This window comes from Oncorhynchus clarkii, chromosome 5, assembly GCF_045791955.1.
Source record: "Oncorhynchus clarkii lewisi isolate Uvic-CL-2024 chromosome 5, UVic_Ocla_1.0, whole genome shotgun sequence".
NCBI classification, from domain to species: Eukaryota; Metazoa; Chordata; class Actinopteri; order Salmoniformes; family Salmonidae; genus Oncorhynchus; species Oncorhynchus clarkii.
In genome coordinates this window covers 77,638,837-77,665,327 of record NC_092151.1, presented here as the reverse complement: position 1 = coordinate 77,665,327, position 26,491 = coordinate 77,638,837, and the positions used below count along the sequence as shown (strand labels likewise).

At 43.9% G+C, this 26,491-nt stretch overlaps 1 protein-coding gene across 4 annotated transcripts in view; it reads right to left on the bottom strand.

Moving 5' to 3' along the window:
- The window catches only part of LOC139409406 (protein tyrosine phosphatase receptor type Fa), a 424,559-nt gene that overhangs the window by 32,645 nt on the left and 365,423 nt on the right, over positions 1 to 26,491 (bottom strand). For 3 of the 4 annotated variants that reach the window (XM_071154522.1, XM_071154523.1, XM_071154521.1), the window contains 3 exons: positions 9,460 to 9,572; positions 6,760 to 6,792; positions 4,984 to 5,081 (listed from right to left, as the gene is read on the bottom strand). In XM_071154522.1, coding sequence (XP_071010623.1) covers positions 4,984 to 5,081; positions 6,760 to 6,792; positions 9,460 to 9,572 — 244 coding nt within the window. The remainder of the gene's footprint in view (positions 1 to 4,983; positions 5,082 to 6,759; positions 6,793 to 9,459; positions 9,573 to 26,491) is intronic. The other variant, XM_071154524.1, reaches the window with a different exon arrangement.

Here is a 26,491-nt window from a genome sequence, read left to right as displayed (position 1 = left end):
CTAGTGAGGCACATTAGAAAGGGATTCTGGTGATATCCTAATCTAGTGAGGCACATTAGAAAGGGATTCTGGTGATATCCTAATCTAGTGAGGCACATTAGAAAGGGATTCCGATGATATCCTAATCTAGTGAGGCACATTAGAAAGGGATTCTGGTGATATCCTAATCTAGTGAGGCACATTAGAAAGGGATTCTGGTGATATCCTAATCTAGTGAGGCACATTAGAAAGGGATTCCGATGATATCCTAATCTAGTGAGGCACATTAGAAAGGGATTCTGGTGATATCCTAATATAGTGAGTCACATTAGAAAGGGATTCCGATGATATCCTAATCTAGTGAGGCACATTAGAAAGGGATTCTGGTGATATCCTAATCTAGTGAGGCACATTAGAAAGGGATTCTGGTGATATCCTAATCTAGTGAGGCACATTAGAAAGGGATTCTGGTGATATCCTAATCTAGTGAGGCACATTAGAAAGGGATTCTGGTGATATCCTAATCTAGTGAGTCACATTAGAAAGGGATTCTGGTGATATCCTAATCTAGTGAGGCACATTAGAAAGGGATTCTGGTGATATCCTAATATAGTGAGTCACATTAGAAAGGGATTCTGGTGATGTCCTAATCTAGTGAGTCACATTAGAAAGGGATTCTGGTGATATCCTAATCTAGTGAGGCACATTAGAAAGGGATTCTGGTGATATCCTAATCTAGTGAGGCACATTAGAAAGGGATTCTGGTGATATCCTAATCTAGTGAAGCACATTAGAAATGGATTCTGGTGATATCCTAATCTAGTGAGGCACATTAGAAAGGGATTCTGGTGATATCCTAATCTAGTGAGGCACATTAGAAAGGGATTCTGGTGATATCCTAATCTAGTGAGGCACATTAGAAAGGGATTCTGGTGATATCCTAATCTAGTGAGGCACATTAGAAAGGGATTCTGGTGATATCCTAATCTAGTGAGTCACATTAGAAAGGGATTCTGGTGATATCCTAATCTAGTGAGGCACATTAGAAAGGGATTCTGGTGATATCCTAATCTAGTGAGTCACATTAGAAAGGGATTCTGGTGATATCCTAATCTAGTGAGGCACATTAGAAAGGGATTCTGGGGATATCCTAATCTAGTGAGGCACATTAGAAAGGGATTCCGATGATATCCTAATCTAGTCAGGCACATTAGAAAGGGATTCTGGTGATATCCTAATCTAGTGAGGCACATTAGAAAGGGATTCCGATGATATCCTAATCTAGTGAGGCACATTAGAAAGGGATTCTGGTGATATCCTAATCTAGTGAGGCACATTAGAAAGGGATTCCGATGATATCCTAATCTAGTGAGGCACATTAGAAAGGGATTCTGGTGATATCCTAATCTAGTGAGTCACATTAGAAAGGGATTCTGGTGATATCCTAATCTAGTGAGGCACATTAGAAAGGGATTCTGGTGATATCCTAATCTAGCGAGGCACATTAGAAAGGGATTCTGGTGATATCCTAATCTAGTGAGGCACATTAGAAAGGGATTCTGGTGATATCCTAATCTAGTGAGGCACATTAGAAAGGGATTCTGGTGATATCCTAATCTAGCGAGGCACATTAGAAAGGGATTCTGGTGAAAAGCCTGATTAACACCTGTTGTCACTCCTCAGCATACATTACCAGCCAAGTGCTCAGATAAATTGTTTGCAAAGTCCCAATCCTAAATTTGTCATATCTGGCTAATTCAGTGCTCCCGGAACATATGGTGTTGCTTCCTTCCTGTGTGTCAGTAGAAGGCATCCGTCCCCACTACTAGCTGAGGAAACGTTGGAGTTGGACAGCATGGCCAATCAACTAACAACTGTCAGTGTTTTCACCTGTCTGAATACAGCACAGGAGGGGAGAATGAAAGATTCCCTAATGAGAATCTTGGCCTGGCTCTAGGCAGCACTCACCACTCAGTAGCTGGCAGTGATCATGAATCACTAATCATAGGAAATTATGAGTAAAGTGTGTGTGTGTGTGTTTCTGCATGCGTGTGTGTGTGTTTCTGCGTGCATGCGTGTGTGTGTGTTTCTGCATGTGTGTGGGTGTGTTTGTGCGTGCATGCGTGTGTTGCACATATAAACAAGAGAGAATTTTAACTCAGAATTTTCATTAGTTATTAACATATTTCTACCCAATTGCTCTATTCACCTTTAAAAGACAACAGTTGACAGCCTGTGCTTCTATTCCAACTATCCCTGACCACTATAACTGTCAAACAGTATTTATAATCAATTAAAGACACTCACAGTACACCCTGAGGACTACTACACTTTGAGTGGTGATGACTGTACTAGGATTGTACTTATACTAGTGCGTGCGTGTGTGTGTGTGTGTGTGTGTGTGTGTGTGATTTTTTTGGCTTTACTATCCGTGTGGGGACCAGAAGTCCTCACAAGGATAAAAAACAAGGACTATTTGGACAAGTGGGGACATTTGGGGCCCTGGTCAAAAGAAGTGCACTATTTAGTGAATAGGGTCACATTTGGGACACAGAGTCAGATCTAACAAGCTGGCTGAATCCCTGGCTAGGCTCCTCTCATTTCAATAGAGCCATTATAATGGTTTCATTTCAAGGCCTGCTGCCCTGACACTATGTGGAAATATCTCCATGTAGAGGTGGGGTGGCAGAGTAACTTGTATTGGTGTGTGTGTGTGTGTATGGGGGGGGGGTTGTGTGTCAGAACAACGAGATAAACAAAATGCATTTAAGCTGTTCCATCCAGCTGCATCCTCTTTGATCTTCTCACAATGAACAGCACTGAGGTAGTCTGTAGTGTGTGTGTGCGCATGTGTATGCAGTGTGTAGTGTGTAGTGTGTGTATCTAATAGTTAGTGTGAAGTTTGAACCCTGCTTCCACCCACTTCATCAGACAATTTCACCTCGTTCCTGTCTCAATGCTTTCGTCACTCTCTGAGTGGAGAATAAGCTAACATGACAGCTGTACTGTTTCACTCCCAACACATTACTATACTGAATAACACACTGACTGGAAGCAGGTAAACACAGAAAAGTTTATCTAGGGTCTAGGATGCGTCCCAAATGGCACCCTAATCCCTTTATTGTGCACTACTTTTGTCCAGGGCCCACAGGGAATAGGGTGCCATTTGGGAAGCAGCCCTAGATGCTGTTTTATAATTAATATGCACTCCCTCCTCGGTAAACAGTGGTCCCATCTGTCCTGCTTTATCCGGCTGGAAATTCACCACTTTAAATGCAAATCTCCTTCCTTTGTAGGACAACAAGGCATAATCCCTCACTGGCTTTTACTGTAGGTAAATGCACTGGAATAATATTATTGGAAGGGAGGGGGGAAACAGAGAGAGGGAGAGAATGGTTCTGAAGCAGCCCTGAACTTACACAGAGAGAAATGTACAAGTAGCAAAGTGCAGCTGGATGCAGAAACAAAATAATTATGCAGAATTACCTGGACTCATAATAGTGGTTATTTAAGTCAAGGTGGGGTGAGGAATGGTTGGCCTATTACAAACTATTAGAAACTCCCTGGACAATCAACCCCCAATGTTTACTCAATCATTCTTTACACTTGCCATGTTCAGAAGCTGGTATGTTGAAGAGGTAGATAAGGGAACATTGGTATATCATATATAGGGTGGCAGGTAGCCTAACGGGTAGGAGTGTTGGGCCAGTCACCGAAAGGTTGCTGGATCGAATCCCTGAGCTGACAATGTAAAAATATTCCGTTCTGCCCCTGAGCAAGGCAGTTAACAAACTGTCCCTGGGCGCTGAAGACGTAGATATTGATTAAGGCAGCCCCCCGCACAGCTCTGATTCAGAGGTGTTGGGTTAAAATCAGAAGACACATTTCATTTGAATGCATTCAGTTGTACTGACTAGGTATTCCCTTATATCTAAGGTTGTAGTGATAAAGACAGTCAGCGGTTGCAGGGCAGTGAGGGGAGCCAGAATCAAAGTGTTGAGTTAGTCTGTTGAGAGAGAGAGTTAGTCTGTAGATCTAGAGACTATAGACACTATAGATCTAGAGGCTATAGACACTATAGATCTAGAGACTATAGAGCAGTGCATCCCAAACTCTGACCTCGTACCCCTTGCACATTTTGGTTTTTGCCCTGACACCACACAGCTGATTCAAATGATAAAAGATTGCTGATTAGTTGATTATTTGAATCAGCTGTGTAGAACTAGGGCAAAAACTAAAACGTGCACCCATGATCTTTCCATGACATAGACTGACCAGCTGAATCCAGCTGAAATATATGATCCCTTATTGATGTCACTGGTTAAATCCACTTCAAATCAGTGTAGATGAAGGGGAGGAGACAGATTAAAGAAGGATTTGAAAGCCTTGAGAAAATTGAGACATGGATGGTGTGTTTGCCATTCAGAGGGTGAATGGGCAAGACAAAATATTGAAGTGCCTTTGAACGGGGTATGGTAGTAGGTGCCAGGCGCACTGGTTTGTGTCAGGAACTGCAATGCTGCTTCAACTCAATATTAGGAAGGTGTTCTTATTATTTTGTGCACTCAATGTAGATCTAGATATTATAGAGACTATAGATCTAGATACTATAGAGATTACAGTTTGAGAGAATATAGATTTAGTTGCTATAGAGACTATAGATGTAGAGGGTATAGACTATAGATATAGAGACTATATACATATAGAGGCTATGGACTATAGATATAGAGGCTATAGAACAAGATTCTATAAAGACTATTTATCTAGATACTATAGATCTAGGGACTATAGATCTAGATACTATAAAGACAAAGACTATAGATCTAGAGACTATAGATCTAGATATTATAAAGACTATATATCTAGAGACTATAGATCTAGAGACTATAGATCTAGATACTAAAGAGACAATATATTTGGAGGCTATAGAGACTATAGATTAAGGAACTGGATTGTAGACAGCCAGTGGTGGTCAGCAGGGCAAAGCAGAGCAGGAGTAGTTACCTCATACTCCTGTGAGAAGCGGAGTCCGTCGTTGGCCTTGAGACGCTCGATGTGGTTAGCAAGATCAGTGGTGGAGATGAGAGGGTGCTCCCTCATCCCTGAAAGAGAGAGGAACAGGGTTACCAAGCTATTGCAGTGAATACAACTTTCCTTCAGCTATGAGTGAAATATACAACACAGTGTAATATATGCACGTACACACACATGCATGCACCACCCGCATACACCTGCACACACACATTCACACAACAGGCATATACACACACACGGAATGTGAAATACGCAACCAGATAACTGATGCATTTGTGATGACAAAGCACAGAGCTCATTGAAAGTGGTGAAATGGAAAGAAGTGTGTGGTTGCGGAGAGAAGACACAGAGAGAAAGAGAGAGTGAAGAGAGATAAGAGTGAGAGAAAGAGAGAGTGACGAGAGAGAGCAACAGACAGGTGATATCTCTAGAGTTCTGTAACACCACGCTGTGGGTTACTCCTGTGAAGGGAGTGAGTGAATGAGCATGCTGATTGGTTGGCTGTAGCCCACAGCAACACAAGTGGGAGTGGGAGGGGTCATGAGGGTATTCAGAGTGTCATATTACATTATTTTCCATTAAATGGTAACTGAAAACTATCTCTGGCTATAGATAGATGAGACCAACATCTTAGTACATTAGTAATATTATCACAAACCTAAAAAATACTTTATTCAGAAATAACATTCTGGAAAGAAAATATACCACATACAGCTGCTAGCAGGGCATGTACCTCAAAGTACGGAACACATATATCATCTCTTTCAGTGGCAGAAGAGCTTAGGACTTGGAAAGATTGATGCAGGAACAATCTTTCATCTCGGCTTTGTCCTCAAAGCAACAACAAATGGATTATCCTCCAAAATAACATACAATATTGATACAAGCCAGTGGTGACAGGTGACAGTTCTGAGGCCAGCCTGTGGAAAGGAAGTGACATGGTGGAAGTGACACGGCTAGTGGGGAGGAGGGGGTTGGGGGTGCAGTGTAAGCGGGGTGGTTCCAGCTGACTGAGCAATCAGATGTTCACAGACAAGGTGCAGCTAGCATGGGGCTGAGATGAGATGGCCTTGGTGGGTGACGCACAAAAAACAGAAGTGGAGAGAAGGATGAATAGAGAAGGTAGAGGGATGGAAGGATGAAGGGGGGTGTTGGTGGAGGAGGGGAGGGGGGCATTCCATCTCAGCTCCCAAAGCAGCACTATCACAGCCTTTCCTTACATAGACTACTAACTGATCAGTACTGTTGTCTGAGCTGTGACTGTGCTACTGAGAAAACTGATGCAGAGTGACTCAGTGATCAGAGAGATAAAGACAGAGAGAGAGAAAGAAAGAGATAGAGAGAGAGGAGACAGAGAGAGAGGAGACAGAGAGATGAGAGAGCAAGAGAGAGATTAGAATGAAAGAGAGATGGAAAGAGAGAGAGAGAGAGAGTGTGTGTGTGAGTGAGTGAGTGAGTGAGTGAGTGAGTGAGTGAGCGAGTGAGTGAGTGAGAGAGAGAGAGAGAGAGAGACAGAGAGACAGTGAAAGAAAGCGAGACAGAGAGAGAGAGAGAGAGAGAGAGAGAGCGAGACAGAGAGAGAGAGAGAGTGAGTAAGAGAGAGAGAGAGAGAGACAGAGAGAGAGAGAGAGGGGGAGAGTGAGAGACAGAGACAGAGAGAGAGAGAGAGAGAGAGAGAGAGAGAGAGAGAGAGAGGATGGGGATGGGTTTAAATAGGTAGAAAACACACGAGGAATGGAAACTAACTTGGAGTGTTCGGGCAACTGGGGTCACTGGAACCTGTGGGGAGAAGATGGGGGAGGTCGGTGTGTCGTACTCAACAACCAATACCAGAGGGATCATTTATGTTAAAGGGGGAAGGGAGGGGAGGAGGGGAAAAGAGAAGAGGGTAAAGAAGGATTAGGAGAAAGAGAAAAAGGGATAGAGAAAGAGACCCAAGGTTTTCAGAAGGGCCTGGCTGTGTATATGTCTGTACACCTGAAGTGAGTCAGTCTGTTAGCCTGGAATTCCAACAGTCCTCTTAGTTTCAGTCTCCATCCATGACAGTAGCCTGGATCCAAACTGAATTGTTCGATTTCACTTCACAATATTGTGTCCAGGCCTACCATGACACATAACTGTCTGAGACATATACTTGAAAGCATATTCTTGACTATAGTTACTACTACTCTGTAAAGTGCTTAAGTAGACAACAGAGGCATCAATAGTATAGAACTGAGCTATTAGAACACATCTTTATTGTGCTCACAAGGACACAAATGGTAAGAGGCTGGAAAATTAGTCAACAACATACCTGCCTCTATTTGTGTAAACAACATCTGCTATGTACCCCCTACTGCTAGAGACTCACAAGCTGCCGATCTCATAGCAAACTACTAGAAAACACCCACAGAGTGATGGAGGGAGAGAGTGAGGGAGGGGTGGAGGGGGGAGAGAGAAGAGAGGGTTTGAAAGAGATGAAAATAGGAATGAGATGAAGAGTTAGAGAGAGGGAGATAAGGCACATAGAGAGAAGGAGAGAAAGAGGGCGAGAGAGAGCTCATAAAGAAAGAGTAGTGCGTTAGCGAGAGAGAGAGAGGAGAGAGAGGGAAGAGAAAGAGAAAAAGAGAGAGAGAGAAAGAGAAAAGAGAGAAAATATAGAGGAGAGAGAGAGAGAGGAGAGAGAGAAAATATAGTGAAGAGAGAGAGAGGAGAGAGAGAATATATTGAAGAGAGAAAGAGGAGAGAGAGAAAATATAAAGAGAGAGGAGAGAGGAGAGAGAGGAGAGAGATAAAATATAGAGAAGAGAGAGAGAGAAAGGAGAGGGAGAAAATATAGAGAAGAGAGAGGGAGAAAGCAGAGAGAGAGAGAAATATAGAAAGGGGAGAGAGAGAAAAGATAGAGAAGAGAGAGTGAGGAGAGAGAGAAAAGATAAAGAGAGCGAGGAGAGAGAGGAGAGAGATAAAAGATAGAGGAGCGAGAGAGAAAGGAGAGAGAGAGAAAGATGGAGAGAGAGAAAAGATAGAGAAGAGAGAGAGAAAAAAAAGAGAGAAGAAAGAGAGAGAGCGAGAGAGAGAAACGATAGAGAAGAGAGGAGAGGAGAGAGAAAACAGAGAAGAGAGAGGAGAGGAGAGAGAAAACAGAGAAGAGAGAGAGGGAGAGAAAAGATAGAGGAGAGAGAGAAAAGATAGAGAAGAGAGAGAGGAGAGAGAAAACATTGAGAAGAGAGCGAGAGGTGAGAGGAGAGAGAGGAGAGAGAGAAGAGAGAGATGAGAGAGGGAGCGAGAGAGAGGAAAGAGAAGAGAGATGCGAGAGAGAAGAGGGCACAGAAACCAAGGGTTAGACAGAACGAGTTTGATGTTCAGAGAATGAGTTAGAGAGAGATTCTGTGGGCTTAATTCCTCTGCTAAGTTCAAAGCTCAAGACTCTCCATGCTGCATTCAACAGTGTTTAATTACCAAGCTGGGTCAGTGCAGTCCACTAGAAGAAGAGACAGAGAGTATGCGTCCCAAACGGTACCCTATTCCCTAAATAGTACAATACTTTCAACCAGGACCCATATGGAATAGAGTTCCATTAGGGCCCACCAGAAGAGCTGAAGAGCCACTGAAAACAGATGGATAATATACTGTAGCAATTCCCATGCAACCACCCCCCCCTCTCTCTCACTTTACTTCACAGTGAGATGAGAAGCAGTATGGGCAGGGTGTGTTATATGTTAACAGACCTTTAAGGCTTATTCCTATAATGGTCATAAATGAAGGTGAAGAGAGAGAGGACATCTCGTCGACTAGACCAGAGCTTTGGGTTGTTGACCGATAGACAGTCCTCATCCTCAACTACAGCCACTCCCTTTCCAACTTCACTGACACCCACGTACTACTAATACAACAAGACATATGATCCTTGTACACTAAGCCATGTGACAATCCTTCAAATCCACAACAATCCTCCGACATTACAAAGACAAGATGATGATATCCAGTACAGAGTATACACTGGACGGATTATTATCCACATTCAACTCATCAAAACCATGTTTCATTTGGGATAACCAGCATCTGATAGTGTTGTAATTAATCTGAATCATCTGCATACAGTAGAAGCCTTAACTCTGAAGTGTTTTATACTTGAAGGCTGTTGCTTCTCCTAGCACAGTGGTTACCAATAGCTACACATTCATCAGAAAGTATCATATCATAGGAGTGTGAGAGACTGTGAGCAGTGGTGTGAATAGAGACCAGGTTTTATAAGTTACCTTGTTGGAGATTTGTCTGCAGGCACTGAGGTGGATAGTTTGGCCATGGTTGAACAACAGCTAAATCTGAATATAAGTGTGTCAGTGGTTGTTTGTCTGCTAGTGTGTCTGGGTCTGTGGCTTTGTGTGTGTCTATAAATCGTGCGTGCTAGTGTGTGTGTGTGTGTCTATAAATCGTGCGTGCTAGTGTGTGTGTGTGTGTCTATACCTTGTGTCTGATAGTTGAGTCGTCTCATTTCCACAGGATCAGAGGAGTGGGCCAGCAGAGAGTCCTTCACCCCAGCAGAGTGCTCATCCTTGGCCGAGGGAGATGCTCGTTTCCTGGGGAGAGAGGCAGGGAGGAGAGACCATGAGACGAGCTCCAATAAAAACACTAGCATACTACTTATAATAAGTCATGTCATTGGGCATGTATGGTGGTAGGCTGAAGGAGGTGGTATGATTGTATGGGCATTAGAATGTAACCACACTGTAGTGGTCAGCTGTAGTGGTCAGCTGGAAACCCCAGTCACAGAACCATCACTGTTGTATCATGACTGTGTCATTGAGATAGCTGTTGGTTCCTGCATTGATGTGGAAGATACTGTGCCTGGAGTGGAGTTAAAAGCTGATGTTGTGTCTGTTGAGGTGTGTAACTCCCTGAAGCAGAGGCATACCATACGTCCCAAAGGGCAAGCTACTCCCTATAGTGCACTACTTTGGACTAGTGCCTTCCGCTCAGATGAAAAGTAGTGCACTATATAGTGAATAGGGTGCCATTAAATAACTTGATAAATAACACGGTGTGTCTGCCGTGCTGTGTGTTCCTCAGTTGACGAGGTGAGGACCCACTTCACTGTCTACACAGCTGGGAGGGAAGTGGTGACACAGTTTTGGGTTTACGCTCATTAAAACCTCTAATTTCCCCCATATGAACGTGTGAAAACAAACAGGCTGAGCAATTAACAGATCAGCCGCAGTGACAGAGTAAGAAGGCTTGCTAATTACAGAGGTGGAGAAAGAAAGAGAAGAGGGGGAGAGAGAGGGAGATAGAGGAGGAATGGGGAGAGGAAGGGAGGGGAGAGGGGGAAGGAGGCAGGGTGTGGGAAGAGAGAGAGGGAGGAAGGAAGGGAGATGGAGGGAGGGAAGGAGGCAGGGTGTGGGAGGAGAGAGAGGGAGGAAGGAAGGGAGATGGAGGGAGGGGAGAGAGGGAGGAAGGAAGGAAGGGAGATGGAGGGAGGGGAGTAAGGGAAGGAGGCAGGGTGTGGGAGGAGAGAGAGGGAGGGAGGAAGGAAGGGAGATGGAGGGAGGGGAGAGAACGGAAAACAAAGGGAGGAGAGCGGAAGGGATGGTGAGAGAGAGAGGGACGATCGAGGGATAGAGAGAAGAGCGAGTGAGAGTGTTGTAGAGAGAGCACATCTGTTGGAGCCTATGTCCTCCATTCCCAACGCACCACACCGTGTCTCCTAGCGCTAGCATGCAAACTGAGGTCTTAAGTGTTGCCATGTTACAGCTGCTGCCACACTTATGCACTAAAGCCTGTGTTTATTTCTTTCGGTAGCACTAAAATCGCGCTAACGTGTGTCTGAGTGCAGCAGCATCCATTGCTGAGTGATGCTACTGATGTGTTCAGCTGGCTGTCTCACAGGGAAAGCTATTAGTGCTGCCATGCATAGCTGTCTATGGGAGGTGACAGTTACGTTACTAACCCTAAACAAAACCCTATTCCCTATGCAGTGCAGTACTTTTGACAAAATCCCATAGGGCTCTGGTAAAAAGTAGTCCACTATATAGGGAATAGGGGGCTATTTGGGACACACAATGGAGATGGAAATCATAATAAAGCATGGAGGTACATAAGGAGGTCTGGGGAGGGGCACTTTGTTATTCTGACTATTGCCTAGGGAACATCATGCAATTTTAACTGCAACTTTGGCTTTTAATTTGAAAGGCGTGAGAGCTGCAGACAAAAAATCTAACACACGTTTGTTTTACTATCCTTATGGGGACCAAACAATTGATTCTCATTCAAAATCTTATTTTCCCTAACCCTAACTCCTAACCCTAAACCTAACCCTAACTCCTAACCCTAAACCTAACTCCTAACCCTAAACCTAACGCTCTAACTCTAACTCCTAACCCTAAACCTAACCCTAACTCCTAACCCTAAACCTAACCCTAAACCTAACGCTCTAACCCTAACTCCTAACCCTAAACCCAACCCTAACTCCTAACCCTAAACCTAACCCTAACTCCTAACCCTAAACCTAACGCTCTAACCCTAACTCTAAACCTAACGCTCTAACCCTAACTCCTAACTCTAACCCTAACGCTCTAACCCTAACTCCTAACCCTAAACCTAACGCTCTAACCCTAACTCCTAACTCTAACCCTAACGCTCTAACCCTAACTCCTAACCCTAACCCTAACTCCTAACCCTAAACCTAACGCTCTAACACTAACTCCTAACCCTAACTCCTAACCCTAAACCTCTAACCCTAACTCCTAACCCTAACTCCTAACCCTAAACCTAACCCCTAACCCTAAACCTAACGCTCTAACCCTAACTCCTAACCCTAAACCTAACCCTAACTCCTAAACCTAACTCCTAACCCTAAACCTAACCCTAAACCTAACCCTAAACCTAACGCTCTAACCCTAACTCCTAACCCTAAACCTAACCCTAACTCCTAACCCTAAACCTAACCGTAACTCCTAACCCTAAACCTAACGCTCTAACCCTAACTCCTAACCCTAAACCTAACCCTAAACCTAACGCTCTAACCCTAACTCCTAACCCTAAACCTAACCCTAACTCCTAACCCTAAACCTAACCCTAACTCCTAACCCTAAACCTAACTCCTAACCCTAAACCTAACGCTCTAACCCTAACTCCTAACCCTAAACCTAACCCTAACTCCTAACCCTAAACCTAACGCTCTAACCCTAACTCCTAAACCTAAACCTAACCCTAACTCCTAAACCTAAACCTAACCCTAACTCCTAACCCTAAACCTAACGCTCTAACCCTAACTCCTAACCCTAAACCTAACTCTAACTCCTAACCCTAAACCTAACGCTCTAACCCTAACTCCTAACCCTAAACCTAACTCCTAACCCTAAACCTAACCCTAAACCTAACGCTCTAACCCTAACTCCTAACTCTAAACCTAACGCTCTAACCCTAACTCCTAACCCTAAACCTAACGCTCTAACCCTAACTCCTAACCCTAAACCTAACCCTAACTCCTAACCCTAAACCTAACGCTCTAACCCTAACTCCTAACCCTAAACCTAACCCTAACTCCTAACCCTAAACCTAACCCTAACTCCTAACCCTAAACCTAACGCTCTAACCCTAACTCCTAACCCTAAACCTAACCCTAACTCCTAACCCTAAACCTAACGTTCTAACCCTAACTCCTAACCCTAAACCTAACCCTAACTCCTAACCCTAAACCTAACGCTCTAACCCTAACTCCTAACTCTAAACCTAACCCTAACTCCTAACCCTAAACCTAACGCTCTAACCCTAACTCCTAACCCCTAACCCTAAACCTAACTCCTAACCCTAAACCTAACGCTCTAACCCTAACTCCTAACCCTAAACCTAACCCTAACTCCTAACCCTAAACCTAACGCTCTAACCCTAACTCCTAACCCTAAACCTAACTCCTAACCCTAAACCTAACGCTCTAACCCTAACTCCTAACCCTAAACCTAACCCTAACTCCTAACCCTAAACCTAATGCTCTAACCCTAACTCCTAACCCTAAACCTAACTCCTAACCCTAAACCTAACGCTCTAACCCTAACTCCTAACCCTAAACCTAACCCTAACTCCTAACCCTAAACCTAAACCTAACCCTAACTCTAAACCTAACGCTCTAACCCTAACTCCTAACTCTAACCCTAACGCTCTAACCCTAACTCCTAACCCTAAACCTAACGCTCTAACCCTAACTCCTAACTCTAACCCTAACGCTCTAACCCTAACTCCTAACCCTAACCCTAACTCCTAACCCTAAACCTAACGCTCTAACCCTAACTCCTAACCCTAACTCCTAACCCTAAACCTCTAACCCTAACTCCTAACCCTAACTCCTAACCCTAAACCTAACCCCTAACCCTAAACCTAACGCTCTAACCCTAACTCCTAACCCTAACTCCTAACCCTAAACCTAACCCTAAACCTAACGCTCTGACCCTAACTCCTAACCCTAAACCTAACCCTAACTCCTAACCCTAAACCTAACCGTAACTCCTAACCCTAACCCTAAACCTAACACTCTAACCCTGACTCCTAACCCTAAACCTAACCCTAAACCTAACGCTCTAACCCTAACTCCTAACCCTAAACCTAACCCTAACTCCTAACCCTAAACCTAACCCTAACTCCTAACCCTAAACCTAACTCCTAACCCTAAACCTAACGCTCTAACCCTAACTCCTAACCCTAAACCTAACCCTAACTCCTAACCCTAAACCTAACGCTCTAACCCTAACTCCTAAACCTAAACCTAACCCTAACTCCTAAACCTAAACCTAACTCCTAACCCTAAACCTAACGCTCTAACCCTAACTCCTAACCCTAAACCTAACCCTAACTCCTAACCCTAAACCTAACGCTCTAACCCTAACTCCTAACCCTAAACCTAACCCTAACTACTAACCCTAAACCTAACCCTAAACCTAACGCTCTAACCCTAACTCCTAACAATAAACCTAACGCTCTAACCCTAACTCCTAACCCTAAACCTAACGCTCTAACCCTAACTCCTAACCCTAAACCTAACGCTCTAACCCTAACTCCTAACCCTAACTCCTAACCCTAAACCTAACTCCTAACCCTAAACCTAATGCTCTAACCCTAACTCCTAACCCTAAACCTAACCCTAACTCCTAACCCTAAACCTAACCCTAACTCCTAACCCTAAACCTAACGCTCTAACCCTAACCCTAACCCTAACCCTAACCCTAAACCTAACCCTAACTCCTAACCCTAAACCTAACCCTAACTCCTAACCCTAAACCTAACTCCTAACCCTAAACCTAACGCTCTAACCCTAACTCCTAACCCTAAACCTAACCCTAACTCCTAACCCTAAACCTAACGCTCTAACCCTAACTCCTAAACCTAAACCTAACCCTAACTCCTAAACCTAAACCTAACCCTAAACCTAACGCTCTAACCCTAACTCCTAACCCTAAACCTAACCCTAACTCCTAACCCTAAACCTAACCCTAACTCCTAACCCTAAACATAACGCTCTAACCCTAACTCCTAACCCTAAACCTAACCCTAACTCCTAACCCTAAACCTAACGCTCTAACCCTAACTCCTAAACCTAAACCTAACCCTAACTCCTAAACCTAAACCTAACCCTAACTCCTAACCCTAAACCTAACGCTCTAACCCTAACTCCTAACCCTAAACCTAACTCTAACTCCTAACCCTAAACCTAACGCTCTAACCCTAACTCCTAACCCTAAACCTAACTCCTAACCCTAAACCTAACCCTAAACCTAACGCTCTAACCCTAACTCCTAACTCTAAACCTAACGCTCTAACCCTAACTCCTAACCCTAAACCTAACGCTCTAACCCTAACTCCTAACCCTAAACCTAACCCTAACTCCTAACCCTAAACCTAACGCTCTAACCCTAACTCCTAACCCTAAACCTAACCCTAACTCCTAACCCTAAACCTAACCCTAACTCCTAACCCTAAACCTAACGCTCTAACCCTAACTCCTAACCCTAAACCTAACCCTAACTCCTAACCCTAAACCTAACGCTCTAACCCTAACTCCTAACCCTAAACCTAACCCTAACTCCTAACCCTAAACCTAACGTTCTAACCCTAACTCCTAACCCTAAACCTAACCCTAACTCCTAACCCTAAACCTAACGCTCTAACCCTAACTCCTAACTCTAAACCTAACCCTAACTCCTAACCCTAAACCTAACGCTCTAACCCTAACTCCTAACCCCTAACCCTAAACCTAACTCCTAACCCTAAACCTAACGCTCTAACCCTAACTCCTAACCCTAAACCTAACCCTAACTCCTAACCCTAAACCTAACCCTAACTCCTAACCCTAAACCTAACGCTCTAACCCTAACTCCTAACCCTAAACCTAACTCCTAACCCTAAACCTAACGCTCTAACCCTAACTCCTAACCCTAAACCTAACCCTAACTCCTAACCCTAAACCTAATGCTCTAACCCTAACTCCTAACCCTAAACCTAACTCCTAACCCTAAACCTAACGCTCTAACCCTAACTCCTAACCCTAAACCTAACCCTAACTCCTAACCCTAAACCTAAACCTAACCCTAACTCTAAACCTAACGCTCTAACCCTAACTCCTAACTCTAACCCTAACGCTCTAACCCTAACTCCTAACCCTAAACCTAACGCTCTAACCCTAACTCCTAACTCTAACCCTAACGCTCTAACCCTAACTCCTAACCCTAACCCTAACTCCTAACCCTAAAACTAACGCTCTAACCCTAACTCCTAACCCTAACTCCTAACCCTAAACCTCTAACCCTAACTCCTAACCCTAACTCCTAACCCTAAACCTAACCCCTAACCCTAAACCTAACGCTCTAACCCTAACTCCTAACCCTAACTCCTAACCCTAACTCCTAACCCTAAACCTAACGCTCTGACCCTAACTCCTAACCCTAAACCTAACCCTAACTCCTAACCCTAAACCTAACCGTAACTCCTAACCCTAACCCTAAACCTAACACTCTAACCCTGACTCCTAACCCTAAACCTAACCCTAAACCTAACGCTCTAACCCTAACTCCTAACCCTAAACCTAACCCTAACTCCTAACCCTAAACCTAACCCTAACTCCTAACCCTAAACCTAACTCCTAACCCTAAACCTAACGCTCTAACCCTAACTCCTAACCCTAAACCTAACCCTAACTCCTAACCCTAAACCTAACGCTCTAACCCTAACTCCTAAACCTAAACCTAACCCTAACTCCTAAACCTAAACCTAACTCCTAACCCTAAACCTAACGCTCTAACCCTAACTCCTAACCCTAAACCTAACCCTAACTCCTAACCCTAAACCTAACGCTCTAACCCTAACTCCTAACCCTAAACCTAACCCTAACTACTAACCCTAAACCTAACCCTAAACCTAACGCTCTAACCCTAACTCCTAACAATAAACCTAACGCTCTAACCCTAACTCCTAACCCTAAACCTAACGCTCTAACCCTAACTCCTAACCCTAAACCTAACGCTCTAACCCTAACTCCTAACCCTAACTCCTAACCCTAAACCTAACTCCTAACCCTAAACCTAACGCTCTAACCCTAACTCCTAACCCTAAACCTAACCCTAACTCCTAACCCTAAACCTAACCCTAACTCCTAACCCTAAACCTAACGCTCTAACCCTAACCCTAACCCTAACCCTAACCCTAACTCCTAACCCTAAACCTAACCCTAACTCCTAACCCTAAACCTAACTCCTAACCCTAAACCTAACGCTCTAACCCTAACTCCTAACCCTAAACCTAACCCTAACTCCTAACCCTAAACCTAACGCTCTAACCCTAACTCCTAAACCTAAACCTAACCCTAACTCCTAAACCTAAACCTAACCCTAACTCCTAACCCTAAACCTAACGCTCTAACCCTAACTCCTAACCCTAAACCTAACCCTAACTCCTAACCCTAAACCTAACGCTCTAACCCTAACTCCTAACCCTAAACCTAACCCTAACTACTAACCCTAAACCTAACCCTAAACCTAACGCTCTAACCCTAACTCCTAACAATAAACCTAACACTCTAACCCTAACTCCTAACCCTAAACCTAATGCTCTAACACTAACTCCTAACCCTAAACCTAACCCTAACCCTAACCCTAACGCTCTAACCCTAACTCCTAACCCTAAACCTAACCCTAACTCCTAACCCTAAACCTAACGCTCTAACCCTAACTCCTAACCCTAACCCTAACTCCCAACCCTAAACCTAACGCTCTAACCCTAACTCCTAACCCTAAACCTAACCCTAACTCCTAACCCTAAACCTAACGCTCTAACCCTAACTCCTAACCCTAAACCTAACCCTAACTCCTAACCCTAAACCTAACGCTCTAACCCTAACTCCTAACCCTAAACCTAACCCTAACTCCTAACCCTAAACCTAACGCTCTAACCCTAACTCCTAAACCTAAACCTAACCCTAACTCCTAAACCTAAACCTAACTCCTAACCCTAAACCTAACGCTCTAACCCTAACTCCTAACCCTAACCCTAACTCCTAACCCTAAACCTAACGCTCTAACCCTAACTCCTAACCCTAAACCTAACCCTAACTACTAACCCTAAACCTAACCCTAAACCTAACGCTCTAACCCTAACTCCTAACAATAAACCTAACGCTCTAACCCTAACTCCTAACCCTAAACCTAACGCTCTAACCCTAACTCCTAACCCTAAACCTAACGCTCTAACCCTAACTCCTAACCCTAACTCCTAACCCTAAACCTAACTCCTAACCCTAAACCTAACGCTCTAACCCTAACTCCTAACCCTAAACCTAACCCTAACTCCTAACCCTAAACCTAACCCTAACTCCTAACCCTAAACCTAACTCCTAACCCTAAACCTAACGCTCTAACCCTAACTCCTAACCCTAAACCTAACCCTAACTCCTAACCCTAAACCTAACGCTCTAACCCTAACTCCTAACCCTAAACCTAACCCTAACTCCTAACCCTAAACCTAACGCTCTAACCCTAACTCCTAAATCTAAACCTAACCCTAACTCCTAAACCTAAACCTAAGTCCTAACCCTAAACCTAACGCTCTAACCCTAACTCCTAACCCTAAACCTAACCCTAACTCCTAACCCTAAACCTAACGCTCTAACCCTAACTCCTAACCCTAAACCTAACCCTAACTACTAACCCTAAACCTAACCCTAAACCTAACGCTCTAACCCTAACTCCTAACCCTAAACCTAACGCTCTAACCCTAACTCCTAACCCTAAACCTAACGCTCTAACCCTAACTCCTAACCCTAACTCCTAACCCTAAACCTAACTCCTAACCCTAAACCTAACGCTCTAACCCTAACTCCTAACCCTAAACCTAACCCTAACTCCTAACCCTAAACCTAACCCTAACTCCTAACCCTAAACCTAACGCTCTAACCCTAACCCTAACCCTAACTCCTAACCCTAAACCTAACTCCTAACCCTAAACCTAACGCTCTAACCCTAACTCCTAACCCTAAACCTAACCCTAACTCCTAACCCTAAACCTAACGCTCTAACCCTAACTCCTAAACCTAAACCTAACCCTAACTCCTAACCCTAAACCTAACGCTCTAACCCTAACTCCTAACCCTAAACCTAACCCTAACTACTAACCCTAAACCTAACCCTAAACCTAACGCTCTAACCCTAACTCCTAACAATAAACCTAACGCTCTAACCCTAACTCCTAACCCTAAACCTAATGCTCTAACCCTAACTCCTAACCCTAAACCTAACCCTAACCCTAACCCTAACCCTAACGCTCTAACCCTAACTCCTAACCCTAAACCTAACCCTAACTCCTAACCCTAAACCTAACGCTCTAACCCTAACTCCTAACCCTAAACCTAACCCTAACTCCTAACCCTAAACCTAACGCTCTAACCCTAACTCCTAACCCTAAACCTAACCCTAACTCCTAACCCTAAACCTAATGCTCTAACCCTAACTCCTAACCCTAAACCTAACGTTCTAACCCTAACTCCTAACCCTAAACCTAACCCTAACTCCTAACCCTAAACCTAACGCTCTAACCCTAACTCCTAACTCTAAACCTAACCCTAACTCCTAACCCTAAACCTAACGCTTTAACCCTAACTCCTAACCCTAACTCCTAACCCTAAACCTAACTCCTAACCCTAAACCTAACGCTCTAACCCTAACTCCTAACCCTAAACCTAACCCTAACTCCTAACCCTAAACCTAACCCTAACTCCTAACCCTAAACCTAACGCTCTAACCCTAACTTCTAACCCTAAACCTAACTCCTAACCCTAAACCTAACGCTCTAACCCTAACTCCTAACCCTAAACCTAACCCTAACTCCTAACCCTAAACCTAATGCTCTAACCCTAACTCCTAACCCTAAACCTAACACTCTAACCCTAACTCCTAACCCTAAACCTAACTCTAACTCCTAACCCTAAACCTAACGCTCTAACCCTAACTCCTAACTCTAAACCTAACCCTAACTCCTAACCCTAATCCTAACGTTCTAACCCTAACTCCTAACCCTAAACCTAACCCCTAGGCCATCGTGATTCATGGGGTTAAACAGCACAACTGTTTTCAGCTGTGCTAACAGAATTGCAAAATGGTTTTCTAATGATCAATTAGCCTTTTAAAATGATAAACTTGGATTAGCTAACACAACGTGCCATTGGAACACAGGAGTGATGGTTGCTGATAATGGGCCTCTGTACGCCTATGTAGATATTGTATAAATAATCAGCCGTTTCCAGCTACAATAGTCATTTACAACATTAACAATGTCTACACTGTATTTCTGATCAATTTGATGTTATTTTAAATGGACAAAAAAATTGCTTTTCTTTCAAAAACAAGGACATTTCTAAGTGACCCCAAACTTTTGAACAGTAGTGTAAATACTTGTGCATTTGGCTTGATTTGGATTTTACATTTAAAAAATACATAGATAGGCTGGTTAAGAAGCTAACATTTAACATTTTAAAGTTGACTTTTTCTACAGAAACAGATTGTGCCTTTCTCTAAGCAGTAGAAAGCAGATTATTCAGTCAACCTTTTAATCTGTTCTTAATTATGGTGATATTATTTATCAAAGTGCAGCTGCTAATACTTAAACCTTTGGGTGCCATCTACCATAGTGCCCTTCGTTTTGTTACAGCTGACAGTTTTGATACTCATCACTGCACCCTGTATGAAAAGGTTGGTTGGACTTCACTAAAGACCTGTTGGCCCTACTTCATACATTTCCGTCTTATCTAACTGCTGTTGAAGTTTAGACCCAAGTGGCACAGTGGTCTAAGGCACTGCATCTCAATGCAAGAGGCGTCACTACAGTCCCTGGTTTGAATCCAGGCTGCATCACATCTGGCCGTGATTGGGAGTCCCATAGGGTGGCGCACAATTGACCCAGCGTGGTCCGGGTTTGGCCGAGGTAGGCCGTCATTGTAAATAAGAATTTGTTCTTAACTGGCTTGCCTAGTTAAATAAAGGTTACATTAAAATAAATAAAAAATAGACACCTGAGTTGCCTAACCCGTAAACAGGATTGGTTAACTCTTGAGGTTCCTAGGATCTCCACTGAGCTAGGTGAATCTGCTTTACGTTTTAATGCACCATATTGCTGGTACAAAATTCTAAATACATTTAATTTTGATGTTGTGGCGCCGTTCAGGCAATTTAAAGTATTGATTGGAGACTTATTTGTGAAGGAATGTTTTTTATGTTTTATTTCTACATCCTATGACTGTGTTTTTGTACTTTAATATGTATACAGTACTAGTCAATAGTTTGGACACACCTACTCATTCAAGGGTTTTTCACGCCCTGACCTTAGAGAGCCTTTTTTATTAGAGTCTCTTTTTGGTTTGGTCAGGGTGTGATTTGGGTGGGCATTCTATGTCCTTTATTTCTCTGATTTGTGTTTCTATGTGTTAGCTGTCCCTGTTAATCAGGGACAGCTGTCTATCGTTGTCTCTGATTGGGAATCATACTTAGGTAGCCCTTTTCCCTCCTTTCAGGGTAGGTAGTTAACTTTGTTTGTGGCACTTAGTCCTGTAAGTGGCACTTAGTCCTGTAAGCGGCACTTAGTCCTGTAAGCGGCACTTAGTCCTGTAAGCGGCACTTAGTCCTGTAAGCGGCACTTAGTCCTGTAAGCGTCACGGTCGGTTTGTATTGTTTTGTTGGCGACATAAAAATAAAATGTACGCTCACCACGCTGCACTTTGGTCTACTTCCAATGACACCCGTGACAGGGTTTTTCTTCATTTTCACTATGTTCTACATTGTAGGAAGACATCAAAACTATGAAATAACACATATGAAATATGTTTATATTCTTTAAAGTAGCCACCCTTTGCCTTGATGACAGCTTTGCACACCCTTGGCATTCTCTCAACCAATAGTTTGGTTGACTTCAAGAGGGCGTCACCTGGGATGCATTTCAACAGGTGTGCCTTGTTAATTTGTGGAATTTCTTTCCTTCTTAATGTGTTTGCGCCAATCAGTTGTGTTGTAGGGGTGGTAAAAGACCAAGTCCGTATTATGGCAAGAACAGCTCAAGTAAGCAAAGAGAAACGACAGTCCATCATTACTTTAAGACATGAAGGTCAGTTAATCAGGAACATTTCAAGAACTTTTAAAGTTTCTTTGCAAAAACCATCAGGTGCTATGATGAAACTGGCTCTCATGAGGACCGACACAGGAAAGGAAGAGCCAAAGTTACCTCTGCTGCAGAGGATAATTTCATTAGAGTTACCAGCCTCAGATTGCAGCCCAAATAAATGCTTCACAGTGTTCAAGTAACAGACACATCTCAACATCAACTATCCAAAGGAGACTGCGAGAATCAGTCATTCATGGTTGAATTGCTGCAAAGAAACCACTACTAAAGGACACCAATAAGAAGAGAGTTGCTTGGGTCAAGAAACACGAGCAATGGACATAAGACCGGTGGAAATCTGTCCTTTGGTCTGATGAGCCCAAATTTGAGATTTTTGGTTCCAACAGCCGTGTCTTTGTGAGAAGCAAAGTAGGTGAACGGATGATATCCACATGTGTGGTTCCCACCCTGAAGCATGGAGGAGGTGTGATGGTGTGGGGGTGCTTTGCTGGTGATACTGTCAGTGATTTATTTAGAATTCAAGGCACACTTAACCAGCATGGCTACCAAAGCATTCTGCAGCGATACTCCATCCCATCTGGTTTGCGCTTAGTGGGACTATCATTTGTTTTTCAACAGGACAATGACCCAACACACCCCCAGGCTTTGTAAGGGCTATTTGACAAAGAAGGAGAGCGATGGAGTGCTGCATCAGATGACCTGGCCTCCACAATCTCCCGACCTCAACCCAATTGGGATGAGTTGGACCGCAGAGTGAAGGAAAAGCAGCCAACAAGTGCTCAGCATTTGTGGGAACTCCTTCAAGACTGTTGGAAAAGCATTCCAGGTGAAGCTGGTTGAGAGAATGCCAAGAGTGTACAAAGCTGTCATCAAGGCAATGGGTGGCTATTTTGAAGAATCTAAAATCTAAACTATATTTTGATTTGTTAAACACTTTTTTGGTTACTACATTATTCCATGTGTTATTTCATTTTTTTAATGTCTTCACTATTATTCTACAATGTAGAAAATAGTAAATATAAATAAAAACCTTTGAATGAGTAGGTGTGTCCAAACTTTTGACTGGTACTGTATGTCTCTTGTGAAAAAACACTCAACAACACACCAGCCAAAGACACAAGACATGGCATAGTGGTGTGATGTGTGATCTTGACAGTGTAGCAGAAACAAAGAGCATGTCAGTCTGTCACTGAGTCAGAACAGAACAGAGCGGCCTGACCCAGAAGCACATTTTATAGAGAAGAAGAGTGGAGTAAGGGGAGGGGAGGAGCGAGGAGAGGGTGGCTGTGCTGCAGAGTGACAGCCACGTCAGGGTTAGAGAAGGGGGAAAGGGGTGTAAAGGTGTCAAACATACTACAAAGTAGGTTCAATTAGTTAGCCAGCTAACTTTGAAAAACAACCAGAAAAAAATATAGTTTGTCTGATTAATTTAGAAAGCTAAATGTAGGTATTCAATTAGACCATGCCCATTTCAAGCTTATACTTCCCCCCCCAAATGTATTTTTCTGAATATTTAGGCAAGTTAGCTGGCTAACTCATTGATTCTACTTTGTTGTATACCCCGCGGGAAAGAAATACTAACCTTTCTTTTTTGCTGCATCCACAGAAAGCAGGGCGGAAGTGAGCGAGGGAGAAGACAGAGAGAAAGAGGGAAGGAGATGAGAGGGAGGATTAAATGACAGATTGTCAGCAGCAGGGATGAAGCATAGAAGCAGTGGATAGGGAACCAGATTTATACTTCACCCCTTTATCCCTCCCTCCCCCCTTTCCCTCCCTCCTCCACCCTCTCAGCCCTGCACTTTTATTCAGATGTCGACGCTGACATTTAGAAAATGAGTTTTTCCTCTAGGGGCCCAGATCTCAATCCCTGCCACTATGATAATCTTCAACAAGTTTTTTTAATATAATATTTTTCTTTACAACCCTTTCTCTTAAAATGCATATGCTATGAGACAAGGCCGGGAGGATATTATATTCTGTGGTGTTGGACAGGTTTAATGATGGTGCACTATGCTCCTTTAGGTTACTTGATGTAAATATTGTACTAGCTGAGTGGAAATACTTCTTGCAACTAATGTCCTGGTATGAACTTTCATCCTATTACATTGTGTGGAAAGATGAGGATGGTGTTCTCATATACATCATTTCTCCCACTGGTAACAGACGTCAATTCAACATCTATTCCACGTAATGTTTTTGAAATGATGTGGAAACAACATTGATTCAACCAGTGTGTGCCCAGTTGCCTGTTTCACCCCTATATACATAACCTCTGTTTCACCACTTTTGCAAATGTTGAAATGTCTTTCGATCGGACTCTTCAACTGTATTTTACATTTTGTTGAGGTTACATTCATTTAAGTTTGAGGATAATCCATTTTAGCTAAATTACTTCCAAGTCATACAAAGTTGCAATGGCTCCTGGTATGGACTTCAGAGAGCTATAGGCCTATGCAGTCAAATAGGCATGCTAAATCGGGCCACTTCAAAAGATTTATTCTCATTTGCTGTGAAGAAATCATCCACCCTCCTTCCATTGAAGCCAGCCTTGGCTGGGCTTATCCACACAGAGAGAGCAGCTAACGCTCTCTGCAGTGCTCTGTGCTCTCACTGACAACTGCCCTCAAAGCCAAAAGGACTTAGACCTGATTTTTTTTTAAATAAAATTGAATTACTTGTTCAGCTGAGTTGAGCTCACTACTTTACTTTCCTGGGTTGGTGTGTACGAGCGAGTTGAGCTCTGGCTCCTTCTGATCACCAGACGAAGGAGAAGTAAGGTGAAGCCTTCTGAGAAGTAAGGAGAGCTACCCCAGAGACTGAAGAGTCTCTCTCTGGTTTTAGAATGAAAGACTGAACACCCAGTAAGAGAGGATGGTGACGAAAGAGTTGAACAGATCGACAGCGACAGAGAGAGGAGGCCCAACCCATCCCAACATGTCCCCAACAGTGTTGTAGCTAGCTGAGATGTCATCATCAGCGGAAGGGACCATATGGATCCTCCTCTTCCCTCTCTCTCTCTAAAGCTTGCTCAGTCAGAAGCTCCAGATGTTTGGCCTAAGGACAGCCCCACTCAAACAGAGCAGAGAAAACACGGCTGGGCCAACTGTTAACCTGCGTGAGACAGCAGGGCTGCAGGCTACTTGACTGAGCAGCCTCCCATGTGCCCACTCCAAGGAGAAAGTCCTCACAGAGCCTTCAGGCCCAGGCTAGATGAATGCCTGTCTGTCTTAATTGAGGAACCACTGAACTCCAACGAACAGATGTCATTTATAATCAATCTTAAATACAACTTGTTTTATGGTTGTAAGTTAAGCTAAAGAGGGAAAAGAAAACCTCTGGGGACTGCTTTAAGATGATAATTCAAGGAGTCAGATTTTAGATAAACACTGAATAACAAACCTCAGAGATAACATATTATTGCTTGAAACATTTGGCTGTCAAAATGATGAAAAAACATTGTTTTCAGTCATGTCCTAACTATCCTTAGCAATAATGTCACTTTCCTGAGAACACAAGCAGCCGTGTACAGCTGAAAATCTATCCACAAACACCAGAGTGCCCTGTTGCACATTCATTGCAGCAATTGTTCTAGCAATGAGCATGCCCCGCCCACCTGAGGATCTGTCTTTTCCAGCCATCTACTTCCTGTGTTTGAGGGGTGCCCCGCCCACCTGAGGATCTGTCTTTTCCAGCCATCTACTTCCTGTGTTTGAGGGGTGCCCCGCCCACCTGAGGATCTGTCTTTTCCAGCCATCTACTTCCTGTGTTTGAGGGGTGCCCCGCCCACCTGAGGATCTGTCTTTTCCAGCCATCTACTTCCTGTGTTTGAGGGGTGCCCCGCCCACCTGAGGATCTGTCTTTTCCAGCCATCTACTTCCTGTGTTTGAGGGGTGCCCCGCCCACCTGAGGATCTGTCTTTTCCAGCCATCTACTTCCTGTGTTTGAGGGGTGCCCCGCCCACCTGAGGATCTGTCTTTTCCAGCCATCTACTTTCTGTGTTTGAGGGGTGCCCTGCCCACCTGAGGATGTGTCTTTTCCAGCTATCTACTTCCTGTGTTTGAGGGGTGCCCCGCCCACCTGAGGATCTGTCTTTCCCAGCCATCTACTTCCTGTGTTTGAGGGGTGCCCCGCCCACCTGAGGATCTGTCTTTTCCAGCCATCTACTTTCTGTGTTTGAGGGGTAGCCCGCCCACCTGAGGATCTGTCTTTTCCAGCCATCTACTTCCTGTGTTTGAGGGGTGCCCCGCCCACCTGAGGATGTGTCTTTTCCAGCCATCTACTTCCTGTGTTTGAGGGGTGCCCCGCCCACCTGAGGATCTGTCTTTTCCAGCCATCTACTTTCTGTGTTTGAGGGGTAGCCCGCCCACCTGAGGATCTGTCTTTTCCAGCCATCTACTTTCTGTGTTTGAGGGGTAGCCCGCCCACCTGAGGATGTGTCTTTTCCAGCTATCTACTTCCTGTGTTTGAGGGGTGCCCCGCCCACCTGAGGATCTGTCTTTCCCAGCCATCTACTTCCTGTGTTTGAGGGGTGCCCCGCCCACCTGAGGATCTGTCTTTTCCAGCCATCTACTTTCTGTGTTTGAGGGGTAGCCCGCCCACCTGAGGATCTGTCTTTTCCAGCCATCTACTTCCTGTGTTTGAGGGGTGCCCCGCCCACCTGAGGATCTGTCTTTTCCAGCCATCTACTTTCTGTGTTTGAGGGGTGTGAAATCCACTTGTCACCTAAATCTTTCTGGATTGTTTTTATTTTACTCCTGCGACTCCTTCATACTCTTGCTTGTGCCTGTAGTTTTTTCCCGTTGACATTACGACTGTGGAAATGTTGGTAATGATCTGTTAAACACAGCCATTTAAT